Source organism: Lepisosteus platostomus, chromosome 10 (genome assembly GCF_059453375.1).
Source record: "Lepisosteus platostomus isolate fLepPlt1 chromosome 10, fLepPlt1.hap1, whole genome shotgun sequence".
NCBI lineage: Eukaryota > Metazoa > Chordata > Actinopteri > Semionotiformes > Lepisosteidae > Lepisosteus > Lepisosteus platostomus.
This window is the reverse complement of record NC_142620.1, coordinates 16,085,188-16,103,919: the sequence shown is the minus strand read 5'-3', so window position 1 is coordinate 16,103,919 and position 18,732 is coordinate 16,085,188. Positions and strand designations below refer to the sequence as shown.

Genomic DNA, 18,732 nt, shown 5'->3' with positions numbered 1-18,732 from the left:
ACTGTGAGAAACGTAGGATCCTTGTGGTGGTCTGAAACAAAGTATAGCAGAGTGTAGATAGGCCTCTTAATACAAATGGTCTCATAACTTCAGCCATAAGTAGTGAAAGTCAGGATGGAGGGGTGTAATGAGTGACTTGTTCACAGAATTAAAAAAATCTGTACCATAGAGTGGTAAATTTGATATCTTATTGCTATTGCTATGTGCCAATGGAATTTCAGTTTGCTCATGTAATTTAATAATAATAATCTATAAGTGCTCACACTGATAAAGTGCTTTTATGGACATTCAAAGCGCTATACAGGTTATGGAGACTCCCCTCCACCACCACCACTGTGCAGCATCCACCTGGATGATGCAATGGAAGCCATAGTGTGCAAGTACACCTGTACACTAATGACACATTAGTGGGGAGGAGAACAGAGTGATGAAGCCAATTCATAGACCTGGATTATTAGGAGGCCATGTTTTGTAAAGGCCAATGGAACATTTCCAATTAGTGACACCCCTAATTTAGACTCCTTACTCCTTAGACTCCTTAAATATTAAGGTATGATGTTTCATTTCAACAAACAATCTCATCTAAAAAGTAGTGAGAGATAGGTGTGGTTCTATTTACAAAGAAATAAATTATATTCAGCACCTAACATTTAATTCATATACCCATACAAATAAAATTGAGTTTTATTCAATTTTATTTGTATGGGCATATGAATACCACCATCATCCAGGTGGATGCTGCACATTGGTGGTGGTGGAGGGGAGTCCCCATTACCTGTAAAGCACTTTGAGTGGAGTGTCCAGAAAAGCGCTATATAAGTGTAAGCAATTATTATTATTAATTATTATTCAACCTACAACTGCCTGGAATAGGACTAAGTCATTGCTCAATGTTGCCATCTAGTGAGTTTGCTAGCTCAACATGTCAAAAAATGTAAAGACTCTTAAATATACTCTACAGTGTGCAACTAACACTTTGAGGCGAGGATATTGAAAATATATACAGTATTTTCCATGTTTATGTTTCTTAATATTTAAAACAAGTAGTACCAACCACTGTACATTTTTCACATTAAGATGAAAAAAATGCACAGATTTTTACCATTTTAAAATACATTTACAAAACTATTAAAACAAAGGGCAAACCAATCGGTGCTGTGGTGAGAACAATATCTTCTAAAACAATTTTAAACATTTTCCTCTTCCATGTTGCTTCAGCAGCTTGCTGCGACCTCTGTGGCAGATCTCACAAAGCTCCCTTCAACTGCAAGCCATTTGTCTCCTCACTGTCCTGTCCCATATGTGGCCATATTCAGAACTGGCAATATGGGAGTGTTAAAATGAGCCAAACTGATTACTCAATTAGCATTGCTCTGCACGTAGAGTAGGAGATGTCCAATTCAATTGCAAAATTAATATTAAAAGGCAATATTACTGTCACGATTGTAATCCCTCCCCCTTAAGGGCGCTCTGGCTCATTCACATTTTAGTTGATCTTGTGCACCTGCTCCCTGTTCCAGCCTCCTTACAAAAGCCAGATGCTCACTCTGTTCCGGGTTTTGCACTGGAAGACGGACACCCGGTGGCCCGCCTACCACCGAGTCGCCCTACGTCCGCGGCTCGAGGGCAGTAGCCTCCTATCGGCGTCCTGAACCTGGCGAGTCCGGGACCTGGAGCGTCTGGTCCTATTCCCCCTTTTTCTCCCAGACCCTTCGCCGGATCCTGCTCTGGTTTTTAACGTTGTCTTGTCTGTCTTCAACCCCTTGCCGGGTCCCGCTCCGGCTTTTAACTTTGTCTTGTCTGTCTCAGATTGGATCACCCGGCTCTGGAGTTTTGCCTGTACTGGATTTCCCTTCGGACTCCTTTTGGACCATGCCCCCCCAAGCACCTTCGTCACGCCCCCCTGTTCGTCCACCAGTCCTGTTCCTCCACTCTTCCCTGTGTGTGTTCACTCCCTTACGGATTGTGCTGTCTGCATAGGGTCCTGAAAGACGCTTTGTAACAATTACATTCATAGGAGATTTGACGGGTTGAGGTTCAGCATATCAGAGTTATAAAAAACTAACAAAAGCATCTGAAAGTCCTGTTTCTATAGAAAAATACCATCTCTGATTCTTATCTGAACTGAGTTAATCATGATTATGTATCATTAAGATAATAACTGACATATTTGTGTAGATTTTATTTTACTTTGTTCAGTTCTTTAACCAATTTTGTTGGGATAGTACACATAAAATCAAAATGATCTGTCCCATATGAAGATTCAAGATAATGAGATTACTTGTCTTCATTGGGGCTATCTCTTGTCTGCCAGCAGACCCATCTTTCTTTAGGTAACAAACCCTAGGATTCTTCGTTCTGAATGCAAGATATCTTTATTAAAGTCTAAGATGTCCTGTTCTAGTTATTTTCTAGAGTTTGAATTAATCACTTGTGTTGATTGAACACCTTTAAGGACTCTAAACATTGATATCAAATTATTTCAAGTAATTTTTATCCAACCATTTTCTAACAGCTTTTCCAATGTAGGAATGCAGGGGAGCTGGAGCCTATCTCGACAAGCAGTGGGCACAAGGAAGGGTAAACCCTGGATGAGAGGTGAGTCCATTGCAGCACAGACACACACCCTAACCCTCACAAATGCACACGCTCACACCTAAAGTCAATTTAGTATATTTTTGGACTGTAGGTGGAAACCAGAGCAATAATGTAATTTGTGCATACAAATTCCAACAGTCTGTTTGTATATGTCACTCCTTTGTGTGCAGGTCTTAATTACTTCGGGCCTTCTAATCATAGAGCCCCAAGCACAGGTTGGGGGCCTGTCACACCTCACCACAACATGTGTGAGCAAAATTGTATGGAGAGCAAAACCTTAGAGTGCATTTTGTAATGTATCATAAATTAATGTATCAGAAATGTATTGACCCAAGATAGTTGAAATTTCTTTGATTGAGGGAGCTGACTGGAAGAGCCTCAGGCTATCTAGATGGAGGGCAACTGCCAGTACAGTATGTGGAGATAATACATGGAGAATACATTTTAGAGGAAAGAAAATCTTACAGGTGTCCAATGTTACACGTAAGAGTTTAACTCTGTAGGTTCCAAGGGGTACCTCCTCCTAGCCAGTGTAAAAGAATCAGCTTCCTCTCCTCCTTAAAAACATACCTGAGAGGTGTGTTCCTGATCTTTTGCATGCGTATGTTATATATTGGGGGAGAGATAAAAATGCTGAGTAGCCTCTGTTTATTCCCATTCTTCCCATGTTGTTACAGGTGTTGTACTTTTCAACTGAGACCCAAAGACACAGCTAGGGCTTTTAAATTGGGTGGCCATGTAATATGTAACGAACAGTTCTTTCTGGACCCTATGCGGACGACAGTCCGACGGAGTGGGGAAACACAGGGGAAACGTCATGCAGGAAAACGGGGCTGAAGACAGGGGGGCGTGTCCAAGGTGCACTGGTGCACGGGGGAGGCGTGGCCGAGACGAACAATCCCAGAGAGTAATCCATAGAGTATCCAAAACACACGAGTAAGTCCAAAACCAGGAGATCCATCAAAACACGACGTTAAAACCACGAAGGCCGGGTCGGAACCGGCGGACAGGGAACCAGGAACAGGAACAGGAACAGGAACAGGAACAGGAACAGGAACAGGAACAGGAACAGGAACAGGAACAGGAACAGGAACAGGAACAGGAACAGGAACAGGAACAGGAGTTAAAACCTTAACGGGACCAGGCGCTTCCAGGTCCCGGACTCGCACGATATGGAAATCAGATGCAGAGCCCGGAAGAGCGTCAGCGCCTGGCTTTTAAGGTGGGCAGGGAATGGGAAACAGGTGCAGAGAATTAAGTCTTTAGTGAAAGGGCTGGAGCACCCTTAAGGAGGGGGGACTATAGTCGTGACATAATAAATAATAATAGATTAAAATTAAATTAATTCTAATTTAAAATGTAAAATGATGTATAGAAACAGCTGAATAGAGCTTTCTCCGTGATAAATTGGAATGTTAAAAAGGTCCTGATTTGAGGAGAGTTACAGTATGTACCTGCCTGTGCTCCACAGTTAGTTTAATTGGATTTATACCTTATTTCCTGGCAAGCCTGAAAAGTCAGTGTTTCACTGAGCAGTTGAGTCCATACTTCTGAGTTTTTGCAGTTTGATGTGGTTACTTGAAATACAAGAGCCCTGAAAGGAGAAAGATTTATTTGTTTACTAGGGGGACATTGCAACTTCTGGGATTATAACTTGTTTATTAAAAATGCAAATCTCTTCCTCCTTTATGCTTTATTTGTGTTTGTGATATTGTGTTTAAAGCGATAGATGTAAACAGTCTATCTTTAGGTCTTTACAAGTACAAGGAATGATAACTATAATAAAAGCATTACAACAATATTCTAGAATCCTTCATGCAGAAATCATTGCTAAAAATAAATGATCAGGAGATCTTTGCCATATTTATACTTGAATCTCAAATGTAATTGAAATACTGTATGCTCTCTTTTAATCCATTTACTGTATCTGAACTTTGAAACAAGAAAACAAACCTTATGAAATACTTGCTGCTGTTTTTCAGCAACACTTAATGCTTTATACAGCAGACTTGCTCTCTGAGTATCGGCACAGCATTGTAATACTCTAATGAGCTGTGTTGCCAATTCAGGGGAAGACCATTTATTTCATGTCTTCAAAACATTAAATAGCCTTAAGCTCAGGGAAAAGATGACATACCAGAACCCATTAGTGACAATGAGATGAAAATGTGGGAGATGGAAAGCTTTCACTCTGATATTCTGTTTCCTTCTTACAAAGATCAAGGGATTTTTTGTACTGGATATTTCTAATATTTTGATTATTTGGTTATATACTGTATATGGCACTGACCGGCATCCCATCCAGGGTTGTATCCTGCCTTGCTTCAGCTGCTTGCCTGGATAGGATCAGGCTCCCTAGCTACCCTGAATTGGATAAAGCAATTATAAATGAATGGAAGGGTGGATGGTTATACTGTACATACTTTTATATACAGTACTGTATGTATATGTGTGTGTGTGTTTTTAATATTAGGTTGTACTATATGTGTACAGTATATTGTTTGTGTATACTGTACTGTATATGTTTTGGATTCATAAAACGTGACTGCAGTTTACTATGTACAGTATCTCAAATTCACAAGTGTCATTATGTATGTATAGTATGTATTGTATATATTATTAGTACTGTATTACTACATAGTGTTTCTAATAGTAATCTGCGAAAATGGCTTTTAAGAAGATAGGAATTGCTGAGAAACTTGTTTGGTGTTGTGTGAAACTGTTTAGGCAAGTAAACCAAATAAATAAACCAAGTGGTGTCATTTTAAACATCTATGAGTACTAAAACAATTGTATCCACTTTCACCACAGGTTTAATCACATTTCATAAGCTGCTCATACTGTAAGTGGCGCAACTGATAAAGACGCTTAGCTGAGAGTTTTTAACCCTAAACTGTGATGTGAATAATATCAATATATATATCAGAAATTGATAAGTAAATATATATCATAATATATATATAGCACATATATAAAATGTGCATGTAATGACAAAATAATGGGCAAATTGAAATTTCTAAATGGGCTAATTTCAGATGAATATAAAAATTGAATATCAATAGGAGGTCCTCAGAAACATAGAAATTTAACCATGCATAATGTGCTACAGTACAAGGTTACACCCCAACAGAAATCTTTGAAACTTTCATTGACGTTTATCATTTCACTACCAAGGATAAAAAAATAATAAGAATAATTAATTGTAGTTTTTTTTAAGTAGCTTTTTTGCCATTGGTGGGTGCTTCAATGGCCTGATAAACCTGAAAAGAATTTATATCTGGATTTGATAACACTGTTAATATTTTGAGAATATTTTAACCTCTGTGATCTGTGATCAGCTGTTTTCAATAGATGCTTTCTTCCATCATTTATTGGAAAAGCATTTATTTCTCTGAAGGGCTACTGAGACCTATCCCAGAAACACAGTTCAGGACATTTGTAATCTTATACAGAAAAAATAAAAGGTTTCAAACACATAGTACATCATCTCTAGGTACAAGGACTGTTGAATTTCAAATTTCCAGCAGAGGGCAGTAGAGCACCAGGCACATACAGTTTTAGGTAATTCTTCCCTCCTTCCTCGTAAGAGATTTTCTTTTCTTATTTTTTGGAAGGTCTTTATAATTCAGGCCCTAACTACGATACAATTACAGTAAATAATTCACATTGTTTATATAGTTAAAAGCATATTGTAAATGGACTCTTGACACATTCACAAGCACAGATTTATCTGGATTTCTGCAACATTCAATTTCAAAATGCCTGCATATGTTCTTATCTAACTTCAGATTACCATCTGATTAAAACAAAATTAAAGCTAAAATGGATATTTTGCATCTCACCATACATACACTAAACAGTATCTTAAGACAACTAGAGTGGGAAGCATCATTTTCACTATTAAGCCTATGCCTTCTATTGATTGAAATATTATTTTCTTTGTTTTTGCTTCCAAAACCACCCAGACAATTTATTTTTTTTTGTGCCATGGAGATGGCTGGAAACACTGGAGTTCTTAATATCAAATGGAAAAGCCAGACACATCTGGCACCACTACCGCGTGTGTCTGTTCAGCCAATTGGCTTTTCACTGATCTGAGATTCCCTGTTGACTTGAGAAGGTTACAGTTATCATGGCAGTTCAGGTCTCTCTCTGATGACTCTCAGCAACAAGTGGACAGTGCAATGAACTGGATCATAAATGTGACTTTCCAGAACGGGGACTCATCCTTCATTGCAATTGGACTTGGAAACCAGACTATAAACTATTTCAGTAATGAATTGGCTTGCAGCAATATGATGAAGGTTAAACAGTATGTACAGCACGTAGTAGGGTTATCTACAGTAGTTTTTAGGTGCTAAAAGGAATAAGGTGCAACAAAACATAAGAATCTGAAGGTTACAGTTTATTTTTGCAGGGCTGGGAGCAAAGGTCTACCTATTAACAAAGGAGCCTTATCGTTCATGTGTACATTTAGAAAAATATTATTTGAATTTTGGATATTGATTAATTCTTTTGCTCATTGTGATGCACTTGTGTGACCTTAACTCGTGGACAAGCACTAAAATCACCTCATTAATGAAAGGGTTGACTTGGTTGATTCAGCTTAACCTGCTGATAATCAAGAAAAGCCATTTAAAAAGGAACCAATCTGACTCACTTCTTAGGAAAATAACACCTTTGTGCTATTGGCATGTTAGGCTTTGTCAGCACACTGTCATTCACTCTCTGGGGTGTTCAAAGCCAGTTTTATTTCTAACCTGGCAAAAGGTTACATCCAAACACATCCTGTTAATGATAGGCTATGAGCTGCGAGACAATGAGTCATGACACGTCACCAAGAGCATGGAGGAGCTCAAAGTGTAAGAAAAATATGACTCTTCTTTCTCTAAAAAGCTGTGCAAAAGTATTCACACCTTTCCCAAGGTGTCTAATTTTGTGAAATTACCAACTAATGCATATACAGTACATGTTTTAAGCTTAATACTGTAAACAAAATCTGAATGCACCAACTGAAGACTATAAAAAGGTAAAATAAGAGACAGTGAATGTTGGCAAAAACTAAAGAGAAAAACTTGAATATGTTGATTGTATAAGTATTCAGACCCATTAATTCAATATTTGATGGAAGCACATTTGTCAGTTACAGGCCTGATGCAATTTGTGCCCATGCTTCTTGGCAGATTTACTCAAGTTCTCTCAAGTTGCTTGGGAATCATGGATGGAAAGCAGTGAGATTTTTTTATTTCCACACAAGCACCCTTTGTGGAGTGACCAGAATGTTGTTGTCCTGTGTCCTATGAACTCTGGGACTCTGGAAAGTTGCCTTTGGTATCCCTAACCAGTTGCCTCCTTGCCCAACTGCTCCATATTAAGGAACGGCCTGATCTAGTCAGCATCTACTGTATGTGTCTTCCCCTTTTAAGGATTGACTTCTCCATGTTCAAAGAGAGGGTTAAGGGTTTTTGAACGTTTTTATGCCCTGCCCCTGATATGTGCCTTTATACAACTTTATCCCCAAGTTGTTTTGAAAGTTTTAAGATGATTGAATCTTTGCTTGATATTCACTACCTGACTAAGGGACCTTACAGAGATAAGTGTATTTATTATGAAACATGTGAACCACTCTTAGGCCTCAATTGTATGCAATAATAAGATCACTTTATTAGCCATATACAATTTCTTGCATTAGGAATTTGTCTTTTTCGCTTACCCCAGCTTGCTCTCCATGAGACACACACATAGACAGGCAGAGAAGCTTGGGGTCAGAGCACAGGGTCAGCCATCGTACAGCGCCCCTGGAGCAGTTGAGGTTAAGGGCCTTGCTCAGGGGCCCAACGGAGTAGGATCCTAGCTGGGGTATGCGAAAAAGATGAATTCCTAATGCAAGAAATTGTACAGTATATGGCTAAAAAAGTTATCTTATTATTGCATACAATCAGAGGCCACTTAACTAATTTAGTGGCTCGTTAATGTAATTATGTGCACCTGTATAAACTTGGGTGTACCACAGCAAAGGGTTTGAATAGTTATACAATCATGATACATTTTTCTTTCATATTAGTTATCTTTTTACTTCTTCCTTTTTGTTTTTAGTTTAGAAAGTGTGGCATAGGTTGTATACAGTATATATCTAATATTAATTGCTACTTCAAAGTGTCATAATTGCAGGCTTTAAACAACAAACCGAAAACTGCTCAAGATTCTGAGATCCCTAGCAAAGGTTGTTCAGGGCACTGTACGTCTGAAATCCTACTAAATTTATTCAGAACAGGGTACTCTTTCTTAGAATAAATAAGATTGGCCTCACAGCCTGCATTCCTGCCACTGTCTGTATTATCTGCTTTCTACTTTGTGTTGTATGAGAAACTATGCAGTCCTATATAGAAATGAGCTTCTGAGGTATTTACAGTACAAGTACTGTACTTTCAAATCATAGGGAAGCTCGCAATAAAGATGTACTCTACTATGAAGGATAATATCAATAATATGTCACAGTAATTATTTAATTCTTTGAAATTTGTATTAAAGACTCAACATGGACAAGTTAAATATTAAATCAATCACAGCTCAATTTAATAGAATGGAAGATGTGTTTCATTTATGTTTTATAAGCACAAATTTTAGTAGTTACACTATATACTGTAGAATAGGTATACTGTATGTGAGTTACTTACATTCTATAAACAGCTGGTTTTCAATAATTTGAGGAAACCCAGGGGAAATTCAGAAGAACAGCTGACAGTATTACTTTTCTTGTGGAATTGCAAATTCATTGCTGTGCTGAAAGGGTAAAAAGGTTCCAGATAGCAACATGGAACAGTTCTGAAGTATCAGCAAAGAATGCACTTACAGTGTAAAGAGGATGATTTTACTATGAAGCACAGTGTACACAACAGTAAATTATAGCATCAACATAATAGAAAAAAGATTAGGGTATATACTGTAACTGTACTAACTTGAAATACTGTACATTATTTGACAATTCTATTCAAGTTTAAAAAAATAAATTTTCTAATCAATGATATCTGATGGTATAAATGTATTTTAATCGTGCAGTTGACAATTGGGAAGACGTTTTGTTAATTTTTTCCCTTGTCAGAAAACTGAAAAACGTTAAAACTAAGAAAATTAATCGTTTTGCTGTTTTGCTAGACGTTTGGTGTGTTGTTGTTGTTGTTGTCTTCTTGTCTATTCATCAAGACAAGTACAACTACTTGTCTATTTATCAATTAAAAGACTAATTCAAGTATTATTGTCATTGTAATGGAACTTTATGGATATTTGTTTAATCTTCATCTGTGAAGATTCTTTTCTATAGGTCAAAATCTGTGCAGATAGTTTTTTTTTCCTGTTTCTTGTTGTAGCCATCATTTCAAATATACATAAGTTGAATTATTGTAAATTATCCTTACTTTTCAATTCAGATATAAATCAGGATAAAAAGAAGATAAATTAATTCAGTGCTTCATACCAAATTGTTAGTAGCTTTAATTATCCACTACCTTGATATTCTTCCTAGTGACTTATTATCCACGTCATAACATGGCAGTATCCATACAAAATTCCTTTGTGTATATTAGTAGCTGTTGTCTTACATCCTACAGTTTGCTGTGTGTGAAGTAAACATTTTGATTGGTTGTTGTTTACTTTCAGAATTGTTAAATCCTTTCACTTTATTTCCACTGCACCTCTTAAGTTACTTTAGTGAGTCTAATCATTCAATTAATTGAAGAGCTTTATCTCCTGTCCTCAGAGTGTTTTATAATCACTAGGCCATAAATTTAAAATATGCTTATGAAATTCTGAAAGATGCAGATGCCAAAAAGTACTCTTTCAACCAGCGAATGATTTGAGGCGCAAATGGCTAGCTATGATGCCCAATCTTTTTTAATTGATGTACATATCTACCTAATTTGTCCAAAGGAGTTTCCTAGTCCTTAGCCATGAATAATTTCAAGGCCTCAAACCGGCAGGGTTTCTCAGGAAATGGGCACAGTCAATTACTGTAGACCTCTGTGCTGAAAGAGAGGTGGGAGGAGATCATAGCTCCTGGATAAAACTCATGTGAACACAGTGAGAACATACATACGCCACACAGAAGGTTCCCTAGCCCAGAAACAAAACCAAAACCCCAGAGGTGTGACATGGCACCTATGTCCATTGTGACATGTCCCTTCTGTACAGTATGTCACCATGTCTGCCAATTAACAACACAACAATTTAAACATTCTTTGTGGGTGTTATTACTTTTTATTTACCCGTGAAATTAGTGTGTTCCTTATTTTATTTGTTTACATTGTACTCATCTAAGAGTACAGTACTTTATTTCATACTGAGCATGGCGTTGAAATATGTATAGATGCTTTACCAATTTTCAGTTTGGTGATGCGTGTCATGACAACCACAGATACACTCAATAGTTATATGCTCCCGTGTTTAAATAAATTAATAAATAACCTACCGTTTTAAGAAAAATAACAATTTTGTATTTCTAATTGGTTGGGTTAAGGAAAGAATTGTTATTAATCTTTAATTTGTTTGGAACATATCGTGTAGGGATTACACTGAATCAGATTTAAAGTACTCAACAGCCTACCCTAAAGCTAAAACGGTCTTTCAAAAAGAATTAAATCTCACTGCATTTTCTACGATATTTTAATTATCCCAGCTGAAACACATTGTGATGCTTTCTAAAACAGTATAGACACGCTTCTTAACGCGTGCCAAAAGCCATCTCATCATAAGGCACCAAATTACAGTGATGCTATTGTGACACTGAAACTATGGAAGGGCTTGCAATTTAGACATAACTGAAATGAAACATTACTTACACTGCGGTCGTTTGTACTTGCAATCAGGGAACAGTGAACAGTATTTAACATCAGAATTGCTATTATAAAGTCTCCAGCTAGTTATTGTTGGTATGAAACATAACGTTAAAGGGACATGGTATAAACATGTTCTATACACGTTTTCCTTAAAAGCATGGATTATTCATCACAGAAAATCAGTTAGCTTACTTGTAATTACCCATACTTGGTTGTGTTAGAAAATGTTTCCATTAAATGTAAACAGTCATATTAAAAAGCATGCGGTGACTAATACTGTATAATCATGTTTAATATTCAAAGGCGTGCTATACAGAACCCACGCTCGATATTTTGGTCAATTCTGCATGAAATAAACGCTACTGCTGACGTCAGGGATCTGACACCGGTGCTGTATTTTGACTGCAAAGGCTTTATTTCCATGTCTTCCGTGTTTTCTGTACCTTCGGTATCCCCAAGAACTGGTGCTTGCCTGCGAAGAGCTCCCCTGGGAACGTTATCTCGGGCATTGGCAGTAAGCGGGAGTGAGTGACAGGCTGCAGTGCAGTAGGTTTGCCCAGGCTCCCCTATATGGCTGTGGATTAGCTATATGCTAATATCGGTACGAGAGGAGTAGCAGCGCGGAGCTGCGAGCCGACAGTGGAGGCTATCAGAGTCTAAGCAGGCTCCTCAACAGCCATGGCCGAAGGAGGTGAAGGGGAAGATGAAATTCAGTTCTTAAGAACTGTAAGTAATGCACAGCGTTTAAAATGATACATTTTAACACGGTGTTTACTTTAGGCTTCTCTCGTGTATCTTTCGAAGCCAAGACAGTGTCGCTGTCTGCAGCCCCCTAGACACGACTCTTCCATTCAATTAATGCTGAAGCATCACCTTAACGCGTGAATACCACAAGTAATGTAACAGAATGCAGGCTCTCTCATTCGACGGTGGATATAACTGAAATCTCAACCTTGTTTCCCCATTTTCTTTTATGCGTTTGCTTCTTTCGGACTGTGCACAAGGGGGGTTCCTCTTTGTTTTGCGCAGCGTTCATAGCAATTCTGTTCTGAGCGTGGAACTTGCTTTACTGTCTCAATACGGATTACAGATGTAGTCATGAACTGAAATATGATTTCCAGTGTCTCCTTAATTTCGTTTTATTTTTACCACACGATTCACGTTTGAAGTAGCCGTGTGCTTGTGATGCTGGTGTTTGCAATAAAAAGTTTCTTTCCCTGGGGTGCAAGGTCGCAAATAAAACAGTCGTAATTTGGAGAGAAAGTTAAAGGCTCTATTTGTATATTTGAAGAATTTGACGGACGATGTAACCACAATTAATTCTGAAGTCAGTTGCGAACGCAAGTGTTGGATTGCAAATATGTCGTTAGCTAGTTTAACTGTTAATTACACGTCTGGTACTGTATTTTCACTTATTTCTGTAATTAAGCATGTTGCTCTACTGTTAGTGCTTTGCGTTAGGTGTTCATTGCAAATGTGACTTTGACAAGTTCTGTTCACACGTTAGCTTCTTCAAGATGGTTCTATTTTTAAGTATTGACTCAGATGAGTTACATAGATGTGGTCGTGCATGGCAGTTATGTTTGAAAATGATATGATATGATGCGAGGAACTGTGTGAAGAACCGTCGCAGCTGGTACGCTGCAGAGTGATTGAAGAGACTCCATCTCCGTTTTAAAGACGCCCATTAGACACCTGTATATGGATGTGTGCTGTACTTGTTTTTTTTATCACTGATGATGAGGAGTTGTTTTACGATTCTCGTTAGTTGGCTGCAAGGGTCATTAGACCAGTTAGTACTATTTGGAACTAATTAATCCAAACTAATTACGGAGCTCACACGTAATTGCCAAGGAACTTCGAAGACCTTGGTTTGGGATCAAAAATGACGGATGAACAGCTTTACGAGTAACCTTATTCAACGCTGTTGAGAAAACAGTTACAGTATTTAGAACAGTTAACTGAAAAAGAAAATTGATTTTTATTACTAAGGTGCTGGACAACAATCCATGGAATGTTCTGGGATTTCTTGATTGAAGGATATATAAAATTCACTGTGTGTGTTATGTGAACCAAATTCTGAAATTTGTCGATCTTGGTTGGAAATGCAGCCGGGAGTTCAAAATGTATTGTACACTCTAATGGGTAGCAGAGACAAAACCCATCTAAGCTTTATTCAGTCTGATGTGCCACTGTAGCCGATTTAGGTCACATAAAATTGTCAGAGGTGAATAGTTCCTTTTAGAGCTTCCCTTGTTTAGGAGTGCCATCTGAAGAATCGATATAAGGGCAAGGAGCAGAGCTCATAAATCCTCTATACAGTCCACCTTTTTGTTCACCTGTAGGATTTACTCGTGAGCTTAAATTTTATTTTGCTACAAGCAGAGAACCAAAGTCAATTACAATAATAACTATAATAATTGTAAATAATAATCCAGATTAAAAGACTTTTTAATGTGTAAATCCTAATTATGCATCTTTTGCTATAAGTGAGCACACAATTTAATAGACTTTGGATATTGAGTCAAATTAAAACTACAAAGTAATGACAGAAAATGTGTAATACTTAGTATTGTTGTTCCTTTAGAATTATCTCCATAAAATTCTATTAGAGATATCATATAGTTGTGAAAGAAAAGTTTCCCTGTCTGTGTACAGTAAGTAGGAGTGAATGCTGGATATACTAATACTGTATCTCTGTACTGCTTTCTATGAGTTGACACACCACAACTGCTTATTGCTGTGGTATAGTATTGCCAGTCTTCCCTACAACCTTTAAAACATATTAAACATTTCATTGAGTTCATATAAAATAAGACCATGAGAAAAAAACATTTATTCAAACATGAAATCAATACATGTATTTGGTCAAATGTTTTGCTTTTTCCACCAAAACGAGAAGGACTGAGAAAGATTATAGAGTAAACTAGACTATATTAGGTACGTAGTTTATTCTCCACAGAGAAAACAAAGAACTTCTTAATTTATCCTCAGATGTTTACAATTATCTGTAGACTGCTACAGAAATTTGTAGAGGGCCCCAATATTAACCCAGAGAAGTGTGAATACTACAAGGAAACATAATATTCAGGAAAAAAGACATCTGAAAGCAATTAGCAATTTCTTCTTCTTTCACCTGTTCATTTTGTGTCCGAGTTTGGAATTAGCCTTGCCATGAACCAGACACCCGAGGAATCACTTGCCGGAGGGCAGTAGCCTATTAACAGTTCACAGCCTTCCTGTGCTTTCTTGAGCTCGTTGCTTTTGGATTCCTTTGCCACAGTGGTATGTTAAGTATATGATGACAACAGCAATTTGTAGATGAACCCACATGCAAGGGGTTTTCCCTGGTCTGACCCTAGTATTGGATAGCAAATCTTGTTCCAGATTTTAATTAAAGGGAAACTGTATTATGCTATGGACTGGTGATTGCGAATAGAACATTGTAATAAAGCTACAATTAAACATCAATTTTACCACTTTGTAGTCTGATTTTGTTAGGTCGCCAAAGCTAAACAAAGTTGGGCCTGGTCAGTGCTGGAATGGCAAACCTTTTAGGAAATAGTTTTTGGTGGATTAGTAGGTGACCAATATATGGACCATCTTGACCATCACAATTTCCAAATAAACGTCCCAATATGGACATGTAGGAGGTGTCATTCTTTATTTGGGACATTCAACTGCCATCCTAGCAGCCTGGTCATAAATATTTAATCATACTGTTTGTAGGAATAGTGGTGTTAACTCTGGTGTCCAGATTAATTCCATTCTGGGCTTGTACAAATTAACATCCATATATTCCAGTAGGTAGCTGCGTCAGCATCCATAGGCTGGAAAGGAACAAGTAAAGGTGTATTCCATGCTGAAAAGAGAAGAAAGGAAACACAACGTTTCGGCTGTGGAGCCTTCTGAAGTTATTTGTCACTTTTCCACCACAGGCTGCTGGCTGGTAATGGCAGCTGTGTGCCATCCAGGTGACTGCTGCACTTCTGTGTAGTGCTATGGGTTGAAAAGTGGTATGCAAATGTGATTTATTATTTAATCAATGACCCCAAGAGGGAAAAAAAATCTTTACCATTGATGAGATAGTGTTTGGATATCTTGTACAAAAATATTGTAGCTATGGCAAGCACTGGTCCTGAACTGTAATTTCTAAAACAAATAGAATGATTAAACTGGGGAAGTGTGATGAGGTAATAAATAAATATGTCAATAAAACAGAACCATTGGGTAATACAGCAATTTGCAGTGAAAAAAAAACCCTCACATCTTGTGAAAATGAACCTGATTTTTTTTGTTGTGCTGGTATTGTAGTATCTGAAGGTTTATCATATTGCCTTTTCAATATCTGAGTTCTTAATCTCAGTATATCCATCTGCAGGTTGTTGTTCACATCACGTCCAACGCTCATAGCAGAAGTACACCTGATATCAATTGCCTGTCTTCAGTGAGAATGTTGTTCTTTATTCAGTGCAGGCTGGCACAATTAGATAGGCTGATTTGGGAAGTAGAAGCATTAGGATGATATTTAAGAAGAAGCCTTGATTCTTGTTTCCCCACTGCTTAATTGAACAGCATCTGGAGCTTTAAATCGCTTCTTATTGGTGATGTTCACCCTTTGCTCCTGGGTGCCAATATCTAAAATATTCCAGGATTTGTACTTAATCAAGAATAAACATCAATTTAGTCAGAGTTGTGTTTTTAATGTTGCTATTTTCTGCACAATAAGGTAGGATTAGAGAAGATGATATAAGTAGCTGTAGAATAATTTATGAATTTAATGTATTACCAAAGGAAAAAAATAACCCGCTACATTATTCAGAGCTTTACTTAGGTGTTGAAAATGTGATGTTGTTAAAGATAATGACAAACTCCGAAGCTCCGCTTCTTAAACGTCTTATACATGGAGGTTTTGAAAAGTACTTTCACAATGTCATGTACTGTAGTTTACGAATCTCTTCTTGAGAAACTGATATGTGTAGGTTAAAATAGAAGATTTTCATCTTATTATTGAAGCAGTGTGTTTGGTAGGTATAGCAGGTTTATCTAAAAACTAAGTTTTTACTAAGTATGTGTGAATTTCTCATATTTAAACAGTGTGAATATTTAAGGTAGTGTGTAAATGATAATGTTTCAGAAATAATTTCTGTTAATAGTCTTAAAATCCACAGGATTGATGAGATCAAATTTATTAGGATGGGTCATATATTCTAATATCTTATTTTTGCCCTTTTTACAGAGTGCATGCAAGTAAATATACTGTACATACTGTATTTATAAAAATATAATCATGTGAAAATAGCTTAAATAATACAGAATTCAGTAACAGGGCTAATGATTAACAATGAAATCCTTGATGCTTACTCTCCAGAAAAGTCACAAATGACATAAAAAATATTCTTCTTCTTTTGTTTTTCTGAGCTGGGTTTTCTGGAGAGGTCATAAGAACTGCTGGATAAATATTCTCCTCTGCTGAGTGCATGTAATGTTTTTTTAATGAGTTCTATCATGTAATTATACAAAAAAAAATTAGGTAAATTTGTCATATACTAACTCATACAATTGTTTTTTTCATAAAGCTATTACAATTTGTTAGTTCTTCTTTAGTTACCAACAAACAACAAAAAATAGGCACCAATCTTTATGACAGTATAACAAGGTCAGAATGTATGCAGTAAATCTCTTAAGTGTTTAGTATGCACACTGCATTGTTGCATTTTCTACCTGCCATTAAGAGATTCTGTGCCTCTCAGGAGTCCTCGAAAGGTTCATCCATTTAAGCGTTTTTTACCTGCTGCCCCAATTTAAATTAAATGATTAATTTTATTTGTTCCAACACAAATATAACATTTTACTTTGAGTTCTGTTTTTCCACATAATATATTCATATAACCAGTCAGGTCTGGTAAGACAGACATATTTTTACTTGCATTTTAAAAGTAAATATACTGTACCCACCCTTTTAGAAGGTAAGTATGCTATCTCCACTATTTCACAAAAAGATGGTATAAAGTTGAATACTATATTTTACTCTTGGTGTAAAGTCGAATACTATATTGAACTCTTGCTTTGTTAACAAGAGATCTGTGTTGTTATTTTCCGAATTTATCACACATTCCGTAACTCCCTGTTTTTGTCTTTTAAACAATGCAAGCAACACATATCAGAACTTTGACAACAAGCAATTGCTAAAATATATTTTCAGTTAGTACTTTTGTACTTATGTAAACTTTTGTAAAAGTTTGTGTGATTATGATTTTATATGCAATAATGTGATAACATTTTAAATATTTGTGGCATCAGTACAATCCTATATTTCCATCAGTATTACTTGTCCTTTTTTAAAAAAAAAGCATGGTGAAGCCTTGCTGGGGAATAGAGAGATACTACTATGTCCTCTCTGAATATGGACATCTAAATGAATATCCTATCATCAATTTTGTTTGAGTGAAACATAAATGTTATTCGGCCTATGTTTTGCCCCTGCTGGCATGCAATATTGTTCTTAAATTTGTTCACAATTAGAAATTCTTGGAATCATAGTTACAGTATCTGCACAGCATTGACAGTTCAAATCGATGCATAACCCAGTAAGCTACCACACAAAATTAAGAACTCAAAGCCTCTTACTTTTCACTCAGCTGTTGATGTGTAAAGGTGATAAACTTGGCAGTGAAGCAATTTGTTAGTGACAAAATCAGAAAGGTCACAGATAAGAGAGGGCCACTTGCCTATCGTTTTAAACCAGCAATAAGTAGCCAATCCTTTGCTTCAAAGACTTGACCAAGTTATGAACTAGAAGATTGTTTTTAATTATTGCAGAGTTTTATTATTTAAAAAATTGCTGTATTTATAATAGTAAAAGCTGCAAGTATTGTTTTGTGGAATCTGGTCTCGCAGTAGAGAGTCTGAAACAAGTTTTCTTTTTTCATGGATAATTTACATTTTGGGTTTCTGGAATGAAGTGGTGCTAAAGATATCATAAGGGGGTAAGAGTGTTTATCCAGACTGCTGATTTAGCCTGATTTGGATTTCTAAAGAAACATTTGATTCATGCATTATTGTTTTATTTCATATTTTTTGTTAGTTTTGTGGATCGCATGAATGTTAGCAACACTGCTGTGCACACCTCTGGGTGCAGTTTCAGCTCAGGCTTCTGTCTGTGTTGGGTTTGGATGTTCTGAGAGCTGATGTGTGCTGCTCAGGTAGATGCTGACCAGGATAACCGGCTTACTGATAGCTGTCATCCTATATTGTTGCCTTGACTCTGTGCAACTTGATGTTTGATTATAGATTTCTATTT

General features: G+C 36.9%; 1 protein-coding gene across 8 annotated transcripts in view; it reads left to right on the top strand.

Moving 5' to 3' along the window:
* The first annotated feature begins 12,017 nt into the window (after positions 1-12,017).
* The window catches only part of LOC148653428 (ryanodine receptor 3), a 170,380-nt gene continuing 163,665 nt past the window's right edge, over positions 12,018-18,732 (top strand). For all 8 annotated transcript variants that reach the window (XM_088648412.1, XM_088648413.1, XM_088648411.1 and 5 more), the window contains exon 1: positions 12,018-12,155. In XM_088648412.1, coding sequence (XP_088504538.1) covers positions 12,108-12,155 — 48 coding nt within the window. In that variant the 5' untranslated portion in view covers positions 12,018-12,107. The remainder of the gene's footprint in view (positions 12,156-18,732) is intronic.